This window comes from Hyperoodon ampullatus (genome assembly GCF_949752795.1).
Source record: "Hyperoodon ampullatus genome assembly, chromosome: 1".
NCBI lineage: Eukaryota > Metazoa > Chordata > Mammalia > Artiodactyla > Ziphiidae > Hyperoodon > Hyperoodon ampullatus.
In genome coordinates, this window is record NC_136914.1 from 216501261 (window position 1) to 216525104 (window position 23844).

Below are 23844 nucleotides of genomic sequence, written 5' to 3' on the forward strand. Positions count from 1 at the left end.
CTCCAGATGCGCAGGCTCAGCGGCCATGGCTCACAGGCCCAGCCGCTCTGCGGCATGTGGGATCTTCCCGGACCGGGGCACGAACCCGTGTCCCCTGCATCGGCAGGCGGACTCCCAACCACTGTGCCACCGGGGAAGCCCCAATTTCTAGTATTTTGTTACTATCAACAGTGTTGCAGTCAACATCCTGACAAATACATGTTTGTATACACTTTCCAGAATATTTGTAAGATAAATTCCTGGAATAAAACTGCTGGATCAAAAGGGATGCACATTTAAGATATTCATAGATATTATAAAATTGCCCTCCAAAGAGCTTGCTTCACGTTACACCCCAAATGACCTAGTATCCGTGTCCCCTTTTCCTGGCAAGCCTGTGCTTTAACACAGCTGAGCAACCTGATAGGTAAAACATGGCACCTTCTTTGTCTATTCTAATTTGCAGATGTTCATAAGGCTATTTGGATTTTTCTTCTGTCTGCCTTCTGAGTGTTTTCCTAGTGGTCTTTTCCTTATGGGTATATGAGGGCTTTTTATATTATAGAGAAATCAGACCTTGTCTGTCATTTGTGCTGCTATCTATTCCCCCTTTTGCCATTTGCCTTTTGTTTATTGGATTTTTTGGTGGTGTTCAAATGTTTTAAAAGTTGTCTGTAGTCAAATGTATCTATCTTTTCCTTTATAGCTTTAGGTTTTGTTACTTGAATAGAGAGGTCTTCTCTGCTGTAAACCAAACAAAACAAAACTCCCACATTGTTTTGATACATCTCGTATTTTATGTTTAAAATTTTAATCCATATAGAATTAATTTCGGTATAAAGAGTGAGGTGTGGATTTGAACTTGTATATTTTTCCAAATGGAATTCAGTTGCCTTAAGTCTATTTATTGACTGACCCACCTCTTTCCCATTGCTTTGATGTTTGTTTTTTGTCTTTTGAAGGTAATTACTCTCAATTAAAAAGCTAAATCAGACTCATTAGATCCTGGGTATGAAAAATTTTCAGTTAGTTTATTTGATTTAGAAGCTACTGGCAAAAAACATCCTTTTAAATACAATTCTAAATCCATTCAGCAGTTGGTACTTATTTTTCTCCAAACCAAAAACTCACGTGTCATAAATGTTGATGAAGGTTTCTTAAATACAATTTACTTTCATTCATCTTTCATTTCTCAATGATACGGCTGCAACCCAAGTGGTGAATGAAAATGAGTTCTCTGCAATGCAGAAAAGGATAATACAGACCATCTGCATCATTACCTTTAATTATCCAAGAAGTATCCCTATACTTGAGATAATTCCGTGGTTTTTTTGTTTGTTCCAATCTTGCTTGGAACACCTCTCAGGTTTCAACTACATTAAAAAAAAAATTAAACTCATGGGTTAACAAAGAGAGTCATGGAAAAATTGCATATGAACTCATCATTGGTTCTTCATGCTACCAGATACATCTACCATTACCTCATAGTCTAGGATCAGTATTTATCAGATGACATGAAGCTCTACCCTCACAAGAAAGTAACGCTCGAGTGCAATCAGTTGGTGCTGCTATGATTAACTTGAGAGTACTTAACTGGTTACTCAACTTGAATAGGCCTTAAAAGATTCAAAAATGCTCCTTAAAAAATGGGGGCGGGGCATGGACTTCATGAGCCCTTGGTAGACATCACTGATGGATCAGGGCCCTATTTCCATTTGTCCATCTTGCTCAACTCTATTATTAGCATTTAGAACAGTGCTTTGCACATAGCAGGTATTCAGTTTGTTGAGTTGAAGGATGGAAAGAAGGATGGATCAATGGGTGGCTGGGAGAGTCCAGATGAGGCTTCACCAACTTCCCTGACACGGCAGCTGTTGATTGAGCAATTAAACACTCAAGATGATATCTATTTACTGCGCTGCACTGAGGTGTTATTCTGGACTCATTTTTCCTGACTATTCAACAAAAGACATGTATATTAAAGAAAGCACTTCAGTTAGAAAAGCCTATCTTGCCTGGTGTTCTTATCGAAATGATTTATTTATTTTTGTATCATGATATAATTAAGAGAACTGTTTTAATATCTAAAGTTTCCATAAGACTCCTAAACAAAAGTGGATCAATGTACTCCCTGTTTTCAATTAGGGACCACTCAAGGTTTCTTTCTTTCTCATTAATTACAAATATAAGCCAAATTAGAATGAGAACTCCTCCCTTCATCAAGGACAATGGAAAGTGTTTTTTTATAATAGCCATGGTTGCAATATTTTAACGTACAGATAATTAAAATCTCAGCATGCTGCCAACCAAATCACATACAACGAAAAAGTACAACCTTCTTACACCATATTTCAAAGCACCAGCCACTGAAGTCTTCTTTCCCCTCCCTCCTCTAACAGGCATTTACTGAGGACCTGGAATGTGACACGTGAACTCTAAATGGGAGGGCAGCAAAGGTGACCAGCTAGCTGGTTCTGTTGGGCTTGCATACAAATGAGCAGGGCGTGTGGACAAGTGAACAAACATGAAGAGTTGCAGGTGACCAGCCCCCACTAAAGTAAAGGAAGGAGTGAAGTTGAGTAAGCATGCTTCTTAAACTCTGGTAGACGGCCTATAATTTAAGATGAACATTTATTTCTGCCTGTTCCCAGTTTATACTGGCAAGGTTTTGGTAGCAATCATGTCTTCTCTAGATCCAACTTCCACTGCTTATTAAAAACCTTTATTTTTATTCATTTCAAAGGGGCTGGCTCCCTTAGAAGATAAAATCACTGTTGATAACAGATGTTCGTAACAATAATATGGATTTTAATAAAAAATAATCTGATCACTCATTCAACAAATGTCATTGAGTACCAACTAAATACCAGGCACTGTGCTATGCATCAGTGTTGGGGATACAATGACCAGAGGCTCAAAGTCTTTGCCAGGAATTCTTTGCACATAGTTTTTAAATAACTAGTAGACTCAAAAACAAGGACAAATAAATGTACAAGACGGTGGTTTGCTGGAGGTCAGCAAAGATCAGATGGGGCACTTTGCATGCACTGGAATGAGCAGGATTGGAAGAAACGCCAAATAAAAAATTTATTCATATGATGCCCCATCCCACAGAAGAGCTGAGGTGATTTACAAACATACATACAATTCAAAACGATGAAATAAATGAGTCAGGACAAAGAGAAATATGGGTATAAAAATAATAAAGGTAGGAGTAAGTTTCCCATGCGTACTGAAAGTCATTCAGCTACTAGAGTGCGCCAAATACTACTGATTGCCAAATGGAAGAGAAACTTAGATGAAGCTTGTTCAACTGGTTGCTTCCCTCCACAAATAGGAAGAACTCAGCACAAAGACAACTGAAAGGCATTTATAAAATGATTGGCCAATCTGTGGAAATCAACAGAAGGAACAGTCCCAAATTATTTTAGGTGGATAATAATAAATACCTAGGGTGTCTCTGATAAAAAGAGTAAGGATCAGAGAAAAGGTTGAAATAATATGCTAATATCCCCAAATAGTGAGTTCTATACAACACTCAATCAGAAATTAAGATGTGGTACATAGCTGTGGTCTTATGAAGGCTTTTGACAGATGTGCCTTTGGGGTTTGAGGTCCACCCAGTGAGTGAGGTTACTCCTGCTATTGTGAGATCCAAAGGTAATAATCACTAAACAAAGAGAAGGTCTGATTCCGAGGACATCTGGTTCAGGCATCAGAACGCAAGAGTTGAAAGCAGTTAGAGAAGGCACCGCTAAAGGGTACCAGGCTTCAGACTTACCGTTGGCCAGACATTCCCGTGGCCTGGTGGGAACGAAATTTTGTCCCACGTATACACCATTCCGGCCCATTCTTAGAGGCAGGCGGCATCATGACAGGTGTCTAGGCTACAAGCTCATCAGGTGGTGTGACCCCTAAGTGACAACAAGCCTCCTGGGAGTGAGCGAGGCTCCTTGGAATCACTCCCAACTAACAGGTGGGTGGACTAAGAATCCAGATGTCTACATGCAGCTGAGTGACTTAGGAAACCTTTCAATCTTTCACAATAAGGTCCCTTGCTCTGGGGAGACCCACCCGGGGCACCAACCTGCCCCCATCCTCCACCAGTTTGAAGGAAGGAAATAAATAGCTTCAACCTCCCAACAGGATTAAAGTACCATCCAAGGCCTAGGATTTCGCTGCACCCAGCTCAGTGTTTCCAAGACTACCAAATTCAACCTGATGCTCCCCCCAAATCCGTCCTCCAGGGATGACCCCAAGACACCCAGGTTGTCCTAGTCCCAGCCTCCCGCTTGGGCCCGCTTCACAAAACAGCCTACTTACCCTGGTTCCCATGCAGCTGCCGCTGTTACTCTGCAGTAACTTCTCACACTTAATGAGGAATGCTCAGAAGGACAATTCTAAGTAGTACTGATGCCAATATTTTTATTTAAGATCTATTCACTTAAAGTCAAAGTGACATCTTAAGGCCACTCAGCAGAGCAATTTGCCCAGAATAAGAAAAGAGCTTCAGTTTTGGAAAGACTTCCTGCTAGATTTCAGACCACATTTTTTTTTTAAATTAAAATGCAAGGATTGTCTTCACAAACTCTTCCTGAATAATTTCATGTGTTTTCTGCTTTATTTGCTGTACATATCTTCACAGTGTGCATATTATTCAAGTATTCCTAACAGATGGTCTCAAGTGCTACATATCATATAGCATTAAGTGAATAGCTTGGTAAAAAAAAATGAGTCAAGGATTAAAATATTTTATAGCTTATAAATCATGAAAGATGTTCAGTAACAGTATATTAACAAAATATCTTTAAATGTAAACATAAAATCACTAAATAATGCTATTGGATCAGTCAACTGTTTATGACAAATGACTTATTTCTTAAAAGTGCTTGTCCTATATGGTTTCAGATTATAACCTAAATTAATCTGAGGTTGGCAACTAGTTTTCCTGTGAACCTGACCCACTGCCGCCTTCCCCACCCAATTCCCCAGGCTTTTCCTGCCATTTCCCCCTCATTAATGCCTCCTTCATAACTAGGAAAGGAAATGAAATTCATAAGCCAATGTTGTTACTCTTTGTCTAACTTTAGCAAAATTTTGCTGAAAGAGGTTGAAAGCACAGGTTCAAGTTGAGGATTCAGAATCAGCCGTGATTTTAATGACCTGTGCTCTCTAGTTCCCTTTCTGCCAGAGGCTAATCTAATGTTTGGCACTGAAGTTTCCACTGAGGGTTTGAGAGTGATGATTGAAACAAACAAGACCAAAAAACCCAACAACTTTTGCCAGTGTTCAGATGTCTCTGAATCCACGTTACACTGTTAATGTTCTAGCCATTTTTCCACCGAGGAATAAAAACCAATAAAATACTCTGCTATTGCATGTTCCTCTCTCATACCACCCTTATTTTAAATTATGTTATTTTTAACCTAATGCATAATGGTCTTTCCCTAATCATCCAGTGTTTCTAGTATCTGATGCAAGATCTAACAAGACTCTTACATTTCATTCTAGATTTCCCTAGAAACGAGAACTCGACTCAGTTTTGATTGTGAAAATAATGTAAGCTTTTTATGAACTATTTGACAAAATGATTGTAACTAGCAAAGTTACAAAGTGCCTGTTAAACAGAACCTCTCACTTCAAGTCACAAGTTGGCTTCACTTGTTATATTAAGGTTCATTGCCCAATTTCACACATACATTCAAAAATTGTATTCTACCGCATTCCATATGTGGCTCCATTTTCTGTTTCCTTTCTACACTAATATCTTTTACCTCAGTTTTCAAGGCCTCTGTGAGGCTGAGAAAGATGCCCTCCTTAATCAAGCTTGGCTGCCACGTCAGAACAAAGGAAGACATTCTGGCAGTTTCACATTAAGGCCCATGTGCATTTTTGCCTTCCCCATCACAACAGCAAATCTTACTGCACAAACAAAACAAGATATCAAAGAATCAACGGTATTAACTATGTATCTACTCTGCATACGCATTGTGCATTATCTTACAAGCATTCTATCTATATGAAGTTTCATCAGACTTAAGTTTCTTTAAAACACAAAATACTCATTTTATCAAAAAACTAAAAAAACAGGTTCATAAATAAATTCAGGACTGGCAAGGAAAATTACATTAAGTTAAAAAAAAATTCTCTTTAGTATATTAAACTAAGAAAAAAGGGGGGGTCTCTATCTCAATGGTAGTCAGATTTGAATGTGCATCTGAAACACCTGCAGGGCTGGTTAATAGAGCTTTCTGGGTCCAACCCCCAGAGTTTCTAATGCAGTAGGTCTGGAGTCGGGCCTGAGAGTTTGCATTCATTCTCCCAAGTTCCCAGGTGATACTGCCAATGCTGCTCTGGGGACAACACTTTGACAACCAGTGATCTAACCATCCAGCTTTCCTGATCTGGCTGGCGTCCAAAAGTACAGTAGAATTTTAAATAGTGGATGTACAAAATCAAAGAAACTACGGAATCAATGACCATTATATTTCAATTGAAATATGTATTTTATACCCTAAAAAAACCACACACACACAACACCACATTGACTTTAGATGACTGGAAGTTGTCACATACCATACGTGATGTGACCTGAACACAGGACAGTATTAACTGCTAAACTGATCTTTGGGACACTAATAGTTTTTATACAGTTTTTTACCAAAAGGCAAGACCGTCATAAATAAGATACTAAAAAATCATAATTACCACAAAAGGGTATGTATCAGATACTAGATAACATTCTAAAAGGCTCTAAACACCAGAGCAGTGGCCCTTGGACTGTCACTCAGATTCACTGTGCTGTTCTCCCTCTGAAAAGCAACTGCACTGCCAGACTCAGGGGCAGGCGTACCTGAGAAAGGCTTTTTCTTTACTGCTGTAAGAACATTTCAGATGAGCTCTACCCCCTTAACAGATTTTTACATGCACAGTACAGTGTCATTAACTGTAGGCACCATGTTGCACAGCAGACCTCCAGAACATATTCATCTTACATAACTGGAACTCTAGAGTCACTTGAATAGTTACTCCCTATCCTCTCCCCCCTCCCTCCCAGGAGTCTTGAGCTGTAATTCCGTCTTACACATCACACATGCCCCGCACGCCCCTTGGCCAAGTCAGGTTTTGATTAAACACAAGATCATCTGCGGGGGAAGTAAACAACTACGCTCTGCACTGTTCTGATGATGATGATGACGACGATGATGGTGCATCAGAAACACTGACTAAGGAAAAGACTGTGCACTAGTGGCCTGCGGTTTTGTGGGGTTTTTGTTTGTTTGTTTGTTTTTTAAAGAATCAGTTGCTAACACGTGGAAATCATATTTCACATAAACTCTTATGTTTTCAGTCTCTGAGACGATCAGGTTTAGCAACCCTGGCCTCGCTTTCATTTCCATCTGGCCTGAGAGAGGCACAGCATTAGAACAAACCTATGTGGAAAACAGCCACTTTAACAGAATAATAACTCTCTACCCTCAAATTACCTCAAATATCTTTGTCTCAGTAGACTAAGAAAATATAAACGTGTGTGCTGCAGATAGGCAGAAAGGGGAACAATCCAGAGAAATACCAGGGGAAGTAAAAGGATACAATAAATGGGCCTCTAAAATTGAGGGCAATTAAGGACCAGGAAGGTGTTCTGGCCTGCAGAGAACTCCCTTGTTCCAAGAGTGTATGACTTACTTTCAGGACCACGACGTGTGGATCACGTCTCATCATCTAGAATAATACAACTGCTTAACACTCTGCCACACCCACACCCACACCATCATCCCAGGCCCTTAGATTCCTGCTTCCCTCAGACAGCATCTGGGATGGACAGGCGTATACCTGGACTGCAGGCTGAGAGGGCTGGAAGTGGGCATGAATTAGTGGTCTCTGCCATGAGCTGGACACTAAAAAGTAGTGAGAAATGCCATGGCTTTGCCAACTCTACTCTTGAGTTCCACAAATAGCTGTTTTGTTAGCTGTCTTCAATTTCCTCTGAAAGCTTGTACAGTCCTTACCGTAGAGGACTGTTGTGAAGAATAAATGAAATTAATGCATACAGAGAAAGCACTCAGCATAGGTCTTAGCCTCTGTATAAATACGCAGACGGGCTTCCCTGGTGGCGCAGTGGTTGAGAGTCCGCCTGCCGTTGCAGGGGACACGGGTTCGTGCCCCGGTCCGGGAAGGTCCCACATGCCGCGGAGCGGCTGGGCCCGTGAGCCATGGCTGCTGAGCCTGCGCGTCCGGAGCCTGTGCTCCGCAACGGGAGAGGCCACAACAGTGAGAGGCCCGCATACCACAAAAAAAAAAATAAAAATAAAAATAAAAAAAAAAAAAAAAAAAAAAAAATACGCAGATGTACTTTGCTACCAAACAGTAAGTTCTGTCCCTGGGAGGGGATATCTTATACACAAAGGGCTGCTAAACAGTGTCCACGCTAAACCTTACTTTGCAAAACTATTTTCGTAGTGAAGTGAGTTTGTAGGTCTTACAGAATACTTGCTGCCATACATCAAATAATAAGAGGCATCCTACTGTATTTTTAAAAGACAAGGAGGGCTCATGTACAAATGAATATTCATGCTGTTTTATCTGCAATAAGAAATTATGACAACCAAATTAAGATTAAACATTTTAATCAACTATAATAAACCAATAATCATATATAAAAATTCTGATTCATGCATCAGATTACATAAATTATACAACTGTCATGTTACATAATGCTTACATACTTTGGAGTTTGTACCTGCAAAAATGTATACAAGTTACTAGAGCATTTTACTAAGTGTAATACTCTTCAGTTATAAATAACGCTTGTATCTTTCAAATACCTGCTAAATACATACATTTCTAGATCTGCAGCATTTTTTTTTGTACCACAAAATCAAACCACCCCTAAGATCAAAGATTGACAGGCCCAAATGTATCATTTGTTACAGACTTCAATTCCATTTTAAGAGTGTATTTTTTGACATGGAAAATAAATGAAATAAAATGTCAATTCCAGTTTAATGCTTGCAGAGCTTCTACACTTCTTAGTAAGTACACCAGAAAACCCTTCTTATGCAGATTAATTAGTTAAGATGCTACCTATTGCATATTAAATACCTCCAATGATTGCATCTGGATTATTAAACTTATAAATCTGTGAAAACGGGAGCTTTCAGTGTGTGCTGACAGACCCTTCCATGTACAATCATGAACCAGCAGCACTGCGATCCTTTCCCTTTTACTTCAAAGAGATCGAGGGAATGAGCATGCTTCATATTTCATTTACACACACACAAGTGACACCAACCATATCTATAAGACATATATGAGCACACAGACATCAGAAAGTTTCACCTTGTTTTACAAATCCAAGGTAGGCTGCTTTTTCTGAAAACCTAAGAGGAAAAAAAAGTTCTAGTGTAACAATTTCTAGATATATTAAAGACAGCAATACTTTTTTTTTTTTTTTTGAGATTCTCCTTGCTAAAGAATAAGCACCCTTATGGGGGTGGTAGCCAGTGGGGCGTGAGGGCGGAGGAGTTGGTGAAGGATGTGAGGAAAGCAAGTCTGTCACTAGCGAGCTGAGTTTTACTTAGGTTTCCATTCATGAAACCCTTTTAAATACAGGCAACATTTTCACAGCTGGAAAATTACAACGAAATCTTCACTTACTGCTAAAAGCAATAGATGTAGTTACGTATAATCTATGGATAATACTACATTCATGGGAGGATGGCCAAACTAGGCTCAATGCAGAATACAGCAGCAAAAAGCAATACTTAAATATTTTTTGTGAATGGGTGACACATCATTTTATATACAATTCTAAGATTTATTCCCTGGTATTTAATAAATGAACCTGAAGCCTAAGTGGTAGGACAGTTATGTTCAATACTTTGAAGCTGAATTTTAGAACTGGGAGGGGAGCTGGTTGTAAAACTATACTGTTTAAAAAATATTAGCAGAAATTTTTTTAATTATGTAACAGAAGTATGTTAGCTTAAGACAGGTTTGAGACTATTATAAACTCTGCAATTTAAAAAAATCCTCTAATTGGTGGAAATATTTTTGAGCATGCCTTTTTTAAGCATAAAAGCAAAAGTAAACTCTGTCTATAAGTCTATTGTGCTACGCGTTATTTAATGAGTACATATGTTTTATTTCCTTGTCTAAGTTACTAACAAAATATACCATTAAAATATTTAAAAGTTATAGTTTGCAAAAATAAACTAATGTGATCTTTTGGCCTTTTTTTCTACAACACTAAAAATTAAAACTACTCTATTTGCACTTCTGCCCACAAACACAGGAAACACTGTTATGTTTACTTAGGAACTCATTTTTACTTTTTGTTTTTAGTTCCTTATATTGACCGATTGATTATGAATATATATATATATATATATATATATAGTCAGTTTGATTCCAGGTCACGAGTGAAAGAAAGTTCATAAACATCGGAACAGAACATTTCGGGCAGTGATAAATGCAGATTCAGTTTTCAATACAATTCTTGTCTCAGAATTAAAGATAAAAATATTGACGCAGTTATAACCAAATCATTAACGTATGGATAAGTCTAATCCTTAACAGTTTTTATACAGGCAAAGAATCCTCCTTAAAAATGAATTTCCTCATAAAAAGAATGGCAGTCCCTTAACCATACTTTTTCATGAGCTCTATTTACATAAAACATATCCCCAGTACAACACTGGCATCGTGGTTCATTCTATAAAGAGTAAATTTGGCCAAAGCATATTAAAATATCTGCAGATAATGTCATAATACTGCAAACACATGGATTTTTGTACTTTTAAAAGTGTAAGAAGAGCCTCAGTTATACTAACAGAAAAAACAAATACTAAGAATTGTGCAACATTTAATAAATGTTAACTAAAAATGGCACCATGTTAAAAAGAACTACCAAGACCTCAAATGGGAAAATAAAATTCTATACCAGATTGTGAGGTTTATTTACAGAAATTTAGAAGTGGAGGAAAAAGTTGGTGAAAGCTATTTCTCCTTGTCTCCTATTAAAAATTATTTAATTTTTTGTATTTCAGAAAATTTTTCAGAATTTCAAAATTTATGCTCTCATAGAAAAACTGAAGAAACTCAGAACAATACAAATAATAAGGGATTTTAACTTGTGAATATAAGCTTGGCCAAGTATTATCTGATTCAAAATATTAAACTGAGCAAAACTATTATATGTGCTTTGTATTTAACTCTCAATGAAGTCTTAGTAGAGATAAATATTAGACAGAAATGCATTTGGTAAAAGATTGGGGACTATATGTCTCCATATACAGGTGAATTTTTCATCTTAAATTTCCTTTAGAAAACACAGATTCAGTATTTCATAGTATGTATTTCAGACTCTTAAAGTTAAAAAATCAGCAGATGATTAGTAATATTTTTATATCATTTTCACTTTAAAGACTAATTCTGTACAAATATATAAAGAAAATTCGTGAGAGTAGTCAACATTTTTGGGGAGCAGACTTAAAAACAAAGCTGACACAATTCTTTAATATTGATTTACTCTTACAGGGTGGCTGCAGAATAATGTAAAATGTCGTGCCAGTAAAGATCTATTCTAGAAACTCGCCCCTCCTTTAGCAACTCTTATTTTGGTTCAGAAACCAAATGCAACCATCTGTTCCATTATTTATGTAACTTGAAACCAAGCCTAATTCTTCATTCCTAGAATTTGTTCATTGCTTTGGGTTATCAGGCATCAGAATGATCACCTACTTCCCCCCACCTCCAAATTATCTTCAGATATAACTTCCTAATATTTTCTTTGCTAGTACTGAATATTTTAAAGACATTCAGAATCTCAACAAATCACATTTGCTTATCTTCTGCTTATAGCTCAAACAAAACTCAAATATTAAGATAAAAAATTAATTCAAGAAATTCATGCTGTTGCAAGGTTAATGAAGTTTCCTAAAACACATCGTTCTTTAAAAAGGGGCTTTAGATCATTACTTTTGGAAAAAGAGAAAAGATTTGACGCTGGAATAATATATAGTAGCAGCTTATTTTGAAACCAAGGTTCACATAGTCAAGAGTGATTTGAAGCAGCTTCTGTGTAACAAACCATTATAGTAGCAATGATGATTTGTTTTGCATTGATAGAGCACACATACATTTTCAAATTAAGAAATCCTAATTGGTATCCTAATTTTAGAGGCAACCAGTTGTCTTTAAATGTTCTAAAAACACATGTATATATGAGGTATATGCATGTATTTTATATACAAAGATACATGAACAGACTATTCACGTACATATATGTATATAAAATATGAGCTGTTTTTTGAGTAGTGTTTATAATGAGCAGTATTCCTGCAGCTAAATCTGTACAAACTGACTTCTGAGAAACCAACCACAGTATCAGTTCTGCTTGATGAGAAATCTGTTCCTGAGGAATAAGTCACGTACTTCTGAAGATACTTCTAGGCCTATGGCAGATTAGTGGGCCGGCACCAGCACCTAAGTGAATCCTAAGGAACTGCTTGTTCACGAGAATCCGGCCCATTTTCACTTTAAAGGTTTAAATTATTTAGCTCACTTCAAAGGTCACTCTTGCTAGTCCCTGCTAATATTTACAGGTGAAACAGTTCTTCACAATGCAGGAGAGTATGTAATGAAACCTGATAGCGCGGTCTCTCTCAGTAACAAGCTTTTCTTCCTTTTTTTCTCTTTCTTCCTTTCTTTTTTCCCCAATTATAAATGCAGTACCATTGGCTTATTAACTAGTGGAGAACTTGCCAGCTTTCCTGGATGGTTCGTACGGCACTCTGAGAATACTGGGCGTCTCCTCCATCACCCTTACAAGGAGGTTGTCGATGTAGTCCTCCAGCTCCCGGATGTGGGAGTCTTTCCTCCTAAGGAGCTCTTTGTGTTTTACCAGCTCCTGCAGTACCTCCTCGTAGGTCAGACTACGATAGCCTGCAGTGGCATCAAAAGGGTTGCTGTCCTAGAGTAGGATAAAGACGGTCACTTTAATAGACAGCACATCAGGGGCAAATTATGAGTTATTTTGAAGTTCAACTGTTTCAAACCCTCGTCAAACTCTTCTCTGTCCTTGGCTAGAACCAATGTGACAGTTCACAGAATGGCTAGCCAGTTCTGAGGAAAGGTCTAAAGCAGATACACCAAAGCCTTGATTACAACTCTAACTTCTTAAATATAAGAAATTGACCATGTAATTTAAGATTAAGTTAAGAGATAAAATGCTCAATAATAAACATAATTAAAATAGACAAAATCAAAAGATCTGTAAGAATTAACTTTAGGAAATATAAGAAGCTACTGAAAACTATACATTTGGATATTAGTTTAGTCCTCGTGGAATTGCTTCCGCTGAACTGTAGTTTAATGTTACGTCTTTACCTTTTTATTGAAGATGGTTACAAGAAACAGCAATATCAACTCTGCTTCTCCAGTTTGCTATGAAATGTTGATGGCATTCAAAACTAAATCCATGAGCATCCTTTATAAGAAGCTCCATGGGAGTAACTACTGTTTTAACTTATAGGCAAATAGAACCTTTTCTCCTCTGAGTAACTAGTCTATTTTCTCCTCCTAGTACTAATACTTGTACAATTTATTTTATTTCCCTTTTTGCCTTGGTTGTCAGGAAACTCAAGAGTTCAACTACAGTCATGCTAACACTTAAGATTAGTATATCTGCATTCTCTCCCATTTCACTTACTTTATTTTGTTTAACCTCATTCTATTGGTGAAAATTCTCTTAACACAAAGGTACAAACATAAACCAAAAAAAAAGGCATTGATTCAATTCATTTTTATTACAAAGCATCCTAATATTAAAAGAAAAATATTTCTCAGAAATTTAATCAAAAAGGCACTGTAACATCATCTATTTAAAGTGCACTGTAACATCATCTATTTAATATTTAGATGTTTCATTATGTAAAATATAATGTCAAAATATAAAGTAGCAATCTTCATGCCTTCTTATACATAGTTCTATCACTACATTCAACAACTTAAAATGGTTTTCATCACTTTCTTTCCAAACATTTCCATTTGGCTTTAAAGAAAATAAACTAAAATACTGAGAAAATTGGCCTTGCTCTTAAGGACTAATAGTATCTAATCTATTCAGTGGAGGACGGAGAACAAGGACTGGTAAACGTAGAAAAGTCTTTTTTTCCCCTTTTTTTGTCATAAGAATTAAATTTGTCTGTATTCATTTTCAGGATCTATTTTAATTTGCTATGCCTCCAGGAGTTTTCATCAGTAAAGCCAAAGTGTAACTTTTTATCCCCTCCTCCCCAGGCCCATGACTTTGCTGCACCAGAGAAACAAGCTAGAGCACAGATACCAATTTGATGCTTGTGTTACCCAAGCACTCCCTTCTCTAGAATAAAGGCAAAACAATATTCCTGGCTGAAAACTTCTCCAATCCATAGAATCTCTCAGGTTTTGCAGAGAAGATATAGCTTGCACTAGGCCTTCAAAGATTTTGCCAGGCAGAAATGCGTAATGGGCATCTCAAGCAGTGGCTCTGCTTGATCAAAGGAGGAAGCAAGGTTCAAGGCACAGTGGCCAATAAGGGTGATCTGTGGAGCACGGCTGGGAAATAAGGTTCAGGACCGGGCACAGAGAGAGAGGCTGGAACAGTGGGTTCCAAACAGACCATCAAGGATGTCTGATGCTATCACACTTAGTGTTATGGGAAATAGAAAGCCCACTGAAGGTTTCTAAACAGAGGAAAGATGATTAAAGCTAAGTTTTAGGAAAATGGCAGCAGTGGGTAAGATCATTTAGAGGGACCGCGATTAGTTACAAAGCTATTTAAGTAGTAAAGACAAAAGTTAGGAGGAGCCTCTACTAGATTAACAGAATAGAGAGGATGCTAAAAGGAAGTTTAAAAATGACTTATTTTACCATTAGAAACTGGGTATAGATACAACTTTATGAATAGATTACCTTTGTCCCCCAAAACATTTCAGAATATTGCTTTACGACAACTAAAGGACAATTCCGGAGATATGTGTTGGTTTACTTTTTATTCTCTTCTCTTTCAGATCAATTAACTTTTTGTTAGAAGAAGTATACACACATATTTACTAGTTTAATTGGTCATAAGTAGTCTAGAGATACAAAACTTAGATTTTCCTAAACACATTCCTATTGACATTTATTATACGCAGGTTTCTGTAGAAAAGATAAGACATCCCATAGAGCTAAGTATATTTTAAACATTAATTAAAAATAAGCTAAAGTTTCTTACTTTAACCTAAGTAATTTTGCACAAATTTGAGACAGAAACCCACCTAAGTCTCACTTTCCTTCTCTGATAAATGAGATGTTCTCTAAGGTCCCTTTCAACTCTAACATCTCCTGGTCTGCAAAGAGGTTTTTCAGAACTGCATTCTAAAAAAGTGATTATGTCCAACTAATGTGATTTCATTTTTCTAATACAATATTTACTGAAAAATAGCAGTTCTTGTGAGAACTGCAGGGATTAATGAAATTAAACTAAATGGGATTCATTACCAATTGATTGTTTTACTTTTTTTCTTAATTTAACATAATAATAGCAATCAGACTGGGCCTCTCTTAATCAAATTATACATATATGAACTGATTTCTCCAAACTAATTAAGTGATAATATGCAGTTAGAAAATCATTTATGTTGTTACATTTAACACTATACCAGTGCTACCAGAGAATGTAGTTAAAATAATTTTTTAACATTTCTCTACAGACAATGAGGATGAAAGACATGTCAAAAAATTCTTATTTTGACATAAGGAGTTTACATTAATGCCATCATGATACAAATCAATCTAAAATTTAATCTCTCAAAATATTTATTATCCCACAATATTGTTCAACACTTAAGATATAAGCCATAATCTAGAATATACAAATCCATTATTTGGCTTATTTTTCCCCCTCACAACCATCTAATACTTATGGATAAACAGATTTCTTGGAAATACAGTTCTGACCTTTTCAATAAATTTTCCATTTGTCCTTTTATGTGAAAAATTTACCCCAAATTTCTGCATCAAGTTTTTATGCAAAAAAACATCTTAGAAACACATGTACTATAAACTATATTCTGGAAAAGACTATAAAATAATTAAAAACAGTCTTATGCTTAGTTCCACATTTTATCCCATATTTGAACATCATGTAAACCGTCTAATTTTAGGCATAAGATTCTTAAATTGACTAATATACTCAATAAATACATCTATCCTTCTGTTTGTTGATATAATTCCAAATAAAATAAAGATTAATATTAACTAACACAGTAGGAAATTAAAATATTTTCTGGTTACAAAAATTATTTTGCTTAAAGAGGAAAACTCTCAGGCAAATATAAAAATGAATTATTTTTTCAAAAGATACTTTTAATACTATTCTTAGAAAAACTAAAATTGAGAAATTTCCAAACTGGTAAAGACTCAAATAACCTAACATGGGACTCCTAAGTACTCAACAGTTTTTCCTCTAGCACTCCATATAGATGGCACATATGTTTTTAAGATGTCTTCTTATATTGAAATTTAATGTAAATTTTTCTTCTCTCTTCCCCTTTCATAACCAATCCTTTTTCATTCCTACCCAAGCTCTGTTAAAAATTTCCATATGCAGATATAAGAAAATAAGAGTTGGGTGAGTGAACAGAATTATTACATTAAGTTGTCTAACTGGAATTTTAAATAACAGTTGTGCAAAATACTTTGAGAATTACTAGTGATCTATTTTTACTTTACTCACAATCTAGCCTTTTAAACTAGGAAATGTATATTTTTTTACAATATTTAAATTTCAACAAAAGCAAATTATCAAGACTCAAAATAACTGAAGATTTAAAGAAAGGTTGTCCTGGTAACCAAATATTGGTGGGGTACTAACTGACATCCAAGGCAACTAGAGGAGAGAGAGAGAGATAAGATGAAGGCTTGGCATTCTCTGATCATCTCATTATTGTTCTAATGAGGAACTTTGCTCTGGGAATATCATCTCAGCTACTTTCACATCTTTTGTGCTACTCCCTTCATCTCCCTTTCAGTTCTTAATTAGGCCTTAAAGAGCTCACACTGCCCTTTCAACTGGCTACTGCTCCTGTTTAAACACTGCTTTCACAGACAGGTGTTGGCACTAGCATATAAGACATACAAACTTAATTACAAAATACTATGTCCAGAAGGGGAAAAAAATATAACTTGGTGGACAGCTATTATTGAAGAACTTAAGGTAAATTACTTCAAACATCTTATAATCTTCAACATAAAACTTGTTCAAATACTTTTTTTCAATAACGATCAGTATGAGGATGAGCTTTCTCCTCTTAATTGTATCTTGCAGTAAATTAACCACACCTAGTAATCCTTTAACTGTCATTTAGAATAGTTAGTATTCCAGAGAAAAATAATCACACATCAAGGATTCTTTTATCACCTTTAAATCCCTTAACTAAAACAATTTTCACATTTTATTTCTTTAAAGAATTCTAAGGATGCTTTTACAGCAATAAATTACAAGCTTTGGAAAAGTACATTTACAAGCACATAGAAATTGTAATTAAGGTTACTTAATAAACAATAGCTGCACATTAAATCGATTTTTTGATGTCGCATTTTGTTTGAGATTAAGTAACCGCCTGATAGAATTCATTTTACTATCTGATCAAAGGCTGACTTCATATATTCTGACGTTTCTCGCCAGTCTGCCATAATATAAAGACTTGAGTATTTATGAAACATCAAAACGTACACATCATGTACATTAAAACGGCAAAAACACAGTACAGAGTCCTCTGCCTCTATAATGTTTTCTACCATTTTAAAGACAAATGACTGCATTTAGAATGGTTTACACAACACCATGGTTTCTTCTCAGCCTATCACACCATAGAAGATTGTGATATGTTATTGCTTTGAAAAATTCTTATTATACATCTGGATCACACACATTAAGGACAGATGGTTCAAACAGCAACCACCAGCCTCTTGGAATAAAGGCTCTATTTCTGCTATTCAGTGAGAATTTAGTTTCCTACCAAGACATGTGCTCATATTTTTGTAAAGCAACTTATTCTCTCCAGGCTTAGTATAGTATTTAGAATAGACTGAAGATGTACTGGAACTCGGAACAGAGGTTGAAAACTGGACTTCAAATAACAATGAAATGAAGTTAAGATATCTGAATAATCCTTGCAAAATATGTGAGTTAATTTAGCTGGTCGCTATGAAGCCTGTTAATATATTTGGTTTTGTTCTGACTTGGAAGGTAAGTGTCCTAAAGGATCTTTCACACACACTCCTGGTTAAATGGGTCTGTGGCCAGGAAGCTCTTCCTACTGTTAAATGTTCACAAGCAGGTTTATTCTCCCCTCAACCTGATTTACAACAACAGTAATAAAATGCCACTTTCTCCACATGCTCTTATTTCACAACTATAATGTTGACGTGACATACAGCTTTCATATCGATTTTTAAAGTCTGCAAACAAAACCTGTATATTCTAAATTGGCTTCAATTATAACTATGTTTGCGTACACTTCCATAGATCATACATAAGTCACACCCTATGGTGTATTAAAGATAAAGTTTGGATTTTGCTTTTTTTCTTTCTCCCTAAATCATCACACTAAGCTATAATCTGTGGGTAACTGAGGGATTCAAGGAGACGGAGGCCTTTTTAGAAATGTGCCCCAGACAGAAAGACAGCTTGTGGCTTGGTTTTTGGTAATTCTCTAACCCGCTCTGCAACTTACCGGGATTTTCCTGAGGTCTTCATTACTTGTCGGATTCATATGAAAACTGAGCAATAAAAGACAAACATAAATGTTAAAAGCATATCATAGTACACATGGGAGGAAACATAAAAACAGAACATTTTAACCAACATTGCAATAACAATTTCTTAACTCCTATATTACCTGAGTGAGTGAAATTTAATCCAGGATGTAAAAGAAAAACAATATTTACTAAACATTCTGAAGCAGCTACAATTTTAAACTTTGAAGGAAAACCCTTCAGTATTATTAGAACTGAAGAACTGTACCTCTAACATGTAGTTTCTAAACATCTTTAAATATAAGCGATTTTACCTAGTGAGATACTTTATAAAATTAAATTCTATAATGTTATTATTCATTTTATATACACACACTCACTTACCTTAGGCCTTCTGATATAAAACTATACAGACTTAAATAAATTTAGGTTGGGAAGACTGTAGACTAAAAGAGTTGAAGCAATCTTTTAAAACAATTATTTCTATAGGAATTAGAAAAATTAACCTTTAAATGTTATCCTATCAAGGAGAATGAATTCGGAGCTGTGTGAACCATTTCTGTCATTAATGAATTTCTAAGTAGCTGGTCTTCAAAATTTAAATACCCAAATGGACCAAAACAAAATGGATTTCTTGCATGCACAGAGGATGGACGAAAACATCACAGCTGAATGCTATAATCGTTTTCTTCTTTGAAACATGTCCATTAGGAAGGGGACTGGAACCAAAAAGCAGCTAAACTTCAAAGCCATCTGGTGAGTAAATATTTCATCGTTGCTATTCAAGTTTAATTTTTACCCGGCACTTAAGAGTATTAGCCATTAGAACCTCTACAAAGCATTACTGTCCTAGGAACCTTTTTATTCCAAAAAAAGACAACTGTAAAATATATTTTTTCATTATCTGTGCTTTATCAGCCAAATAACTGGAATCCTTTGAAGAAATTCACTTTTAAAACTTTTGACTGTATGCACAAAAAGTCTGGACACTGAAAAGTATCTATTATTACAAGTACATATCCCCAGCTGTAAATCTACAGGGCATGCAGGCATGTACAACCACCTCAAGAGAATTTCTCACATATCCAAGGTTTCGTTTGTTATGACTAAGATTTGTAGTACTAGCTTCCAGAACCGGTTGCTGACCTTTTCTACCTAGAACTCCTGTGGATTAATTTGGTATTTCAGTAGAGTTGGGTGACGTGGTAGGGAAGATTGAAACATGTTCTAAATACCTACGATGCACCATTTACAGGCCGACTCGGTTGACACATTTTCTCATTCCCTGTACCTCACCGTCTTTATGGTGTTCTGTACGGTCCCAGACTAGAGTCACTGTACTGGCAAAGTCTCAAAAGCCTGACAGAAAAGTGGCTTAAAAGAAAACAAATACAAACCCCAAATACATTATCATGTGGTAGCCCTAGGCCTAGAGTGCCGGGGGAGCAGCTGATAACACGCACGGTTCTCAGCCTCCCTGATTTTCGGCCCAAGGAGGTCAACACCAGGGACCAGTGGGACTAACGTCTCCCTGCCCCGTGATCTCACAGGATGTTGCTCTCTAATAGGTCAAGAAACGCATTCTGCTGCATCTCTCTCCATCCGACTGTGACATTCTCGAGGACAAACTGATTTACATTCAGTGTAACGGCACACCGTACTGGTTACGGGCAGAGAAGTGCTCGAGGGCCCTGGAACCAGGTGGTGTGAACTCAAATCCTGGTTCTGCCCTCTACTTACTTGCCTTTGAGTGTGTCTGGGTTCCTTCCTCTGTAAAATGGGGATGGTAACAGGATCTACCATGTAAGACTACTGGGAAGATTAAATGAGTTGACCACATGTAAAACACTCAGCACACTCAGTAAGTTATTTTATTTAATAAACATCTGCATAGCACTTAGAAAGTGCCAGATACTGTGCTAAGCACTTTACCAAAATTAACTCATTTAATCCCCATAACCCTTAAGGTAGGTATGATCTTCATTTTCAAAAGAAGGAAATGAATCACAGAGGGGTTAGGTAGCTTGTGTGAGGTTGTCCAGTGGATGAGTGTTGGAGGTGACACAGTCCTAGCCCTGTTTTCTGCTCACAGATCTACCCAGTGAGCACAGGCCACACTGCTGAAGCCCTGAACACACAGGACGTGTGGATTAATCTGATGTTTTGAGTAAGCACACAGGAGAGGTGCCCTTGTAGGGGGAGAGCACCCCTGCGAGTTAAATTCTTAGACCACCCAGAGGAAGGAAACGTTCTATCACAGCATTAGTCAAGGAAGGTCTACTAAGTCAAAGAAACAGTAGAACTTAAAATTACATGACGGTTAGGTTCAGCAGGCCAGAGAAAAAGGACTCTGAAGACACATGCTGTCTGGGGCTGCCGGACGGCGGTGCCACTGCAGGACGCGGAGCAGACTGGCACACAGGCAGCGGGATGGGAAGGAGCCCTTGAAGGGTTGTCATGCAGAAGATGAGGCTCTTAGAGCTGATCCACAGAGCAACAGGCCATTTCTGACAAATTTAATCTTTCATAAATGTTATTTAGATGTTTCATATCTATCCTGTCACATCCTTGAAGAATAAACAGTATTATGATTGTATAAATTTCATTATGTCTCAGGAAGAAATTATTGAACTGAGAAATAGAAATGCTGGTATTATATTTATTGTAGTAAGAGTTTTGAAGGAACAGACATTTAGGACAAAAATTTTATCAAAATCACGAACTTAACCATATGTACTATCCAACGGCTTTAGCCTATGGGGCTAAAGTGAAACTCAGTGACAACCTGCAAAGTGTCTGAGAATTCTCAAGAATGGTCACAACTGTAAGGGAAAGAGGTACAGAGCACAGCGTGCCACTGCACCTGAGTGTAACCTAAGCTCGCCCACACTCTCCAGCAGCCCAGTGCAGCGATCTGAGGCCAGGGCTCTGGTACTGGCCATTGTCTGGAATCTAAAGGCAGAACCCCGCCCCTGTGTTCGGCTTTATATTCACAAACTGACGTGTCAAATACATGACCAACTCAGTCATTTACAGCTGCTTTTTTTTGATCTGTCCTTAAGTGGGAAAAAAAAGTTAACTGAACTGGATGAATTTGCTTGGGGAAAAATGTCTCTGTCGAAGTGTGGCACCAATCTGTGCTGTCTTTCTTTCTGGACTGCTTCCTCATGTCAGACAAGATACTGAATGATGTAGTCTGCTCAGCTGAGTTGTTGACAGGTTAAGGAAAATGGTGTTTTTAATCAGGCATAAAAATAAACTTAGACACGCTCACACTGAAAAAGTCTACACAAATTTAAACTTCAGAATTCAAAAATATTAATTTTTGAAATCAGAACTGAAAGAGTTTGGTGGCAGCAGAGGGTTTTAAAGTAACTTTGAGACTGATAAAAATATTTTTAAATTCATATTTTTAAAAACAGTTTAAACTAATAAAATGCTTTACCTTAACATTCTGAAGTCTTTAGGTTTAATAAAACCTTATTTTTTACCTTGTGATATTTCCAAATTTTAAAGAATTTTTCCTGGTAAATTCTAAGTTTTAAAATTAACAGTACTCAAATGTATTTCAAGGAATCATTAGTACCTCTTCAATAACATCACATTAATTTACTTTGAAGTTAGGATAAATACTAAGTAAATTGGTGAAACTTGAAACTGTCCTTCAATTTCTGCTATGGACTAGTCTTCCACAGATAAGCCAGAAAAGCAAACCTACATTTATAAAGTGATAAAACTGACCACTACAGAAATCAGTAAAGCATTTGTCAGTGATCAGAGTTTTCTTCTATGTCCTTCCTTTTCTCTTTTTAAAACTCTTTTTGCTCTCTTTTGGAGCAAGAATACCTAAGAAAGGGAAGCGACTATTAACAGTGGAAAAGTCCCTCATGACAAAAAAAAGCCCACAGAAGAACAAAGATCTATTAAAACTGATTAACTAGCTGCCTTGTCAGTATAAGACAATGCGAACTGTGTACATTCCTGGCTCTAGGATTTTAAAACTTTCAAGGAGAAGTCACGTAACAACACCTGAAGTTCTTTCCAAGGCATTTAAAAGCAACTGTTATTACATCTTCCATGATACCTCTTTTCCAAGCCCTGTTACTGCTGGAATTATAAAGCTAAGTCCACTTTGGCCTACAACTTGACTCATTTTGTATTTAATAAGTCAATTCAAGTTATTTGCAAAATTCAGGAGGTGTCCTGCTTGTCTGGGAGGTGGGGCAAAGAGAGGAAAGCAGAGTGGAGGAGTAACGTTCTTAAACACCATTCAATTTCTTATGGTGTATAGGAAATAAGTATAACTTTATCACAGAAGAACTTCGGACATTAATTCTTTTCAAAGGAGAGTATCCTACTGATCTTCTTGTTTAGCTGGCAGAGTGGGCTCTGGAGACCTGGAGCTTCACTTTGGTGACAAATGTAGTTGAGGGGGAGGGGTGTAAACTGAGAACTATAACATAATACAAAACCATTAATGAGTCTGAAAAGAAGAAAAGAAAAATACACCATGTACAGCGAAGCAAGGGCAGAGAGTAATGACACCGGCCTAGCAACGACTGGTATTACTGGACTTGAACCATGGTACCAAGCACCTTTGTGAGGACTTTGCGTGTTAACCCACTTAATCCTTGAACAATCTTACAATGTGAATTACAGAAGAGGAAACAGGCACAGCAAAGTCAAGAAGCTTGCTCAAGGTAACACAGTTACTAAGCGGCAGAGTCAGGATTCAAAGAAAAGCAGCCAAAGACCACCATCCGAGCTCTTTAGCCATAAACTGCACCTCTCCCACACGGGGGTTCCAACGTCCTCAGTCCTACTGGGAGCTCAGAGACAGCTGGTTTCAAGGAGGCCAACACAATTCCCTGAGGATTCTTCCAGTCAGAATGACTAAGAAAAGTGCAAGACTTAGACCATCTTAAAGAGACAGAACGAAGGCTGAACAGCGACAGGGAGTGAACTCTTTCCTCTTTGCCTCTGCTGCTCCGTTCTGCCCCTCCCTGCACCCCAGAAGGCTGATCTCTGGAAGGGGCACTGGCTTCCAGTTGTGCTCTGCCACTGGGAGGCACCTGCAAG

General features: G+C 37.0%; 1 protein-coding gene across 1 annotated transcript in view; it reads right to left on the reverse strand.

Annotated features, from left to right (window-relative positions):
* Nucleotides 1–12287: 12287 nt before the first annotated feature.
* RAB11FIP2 (RAB11 family interacting protein 2) overlaps nt 12288–23844 on the reverse strand; it is a gene marked incomplete at its 5' end in the record, with an annotated part of 37403 nt that continues 25846 nt past the window's right edge. The window contains 2 exon segments of the mRNA XM_079703210.1: nt 12288–12952; nt 18744–18789. Coding sequence (XP_079559336.1) covers nt 12725–12952; nt 18744–18789 — 274 coding nt within the window. The 3' untranslated portion in view covers nt 12288–12724.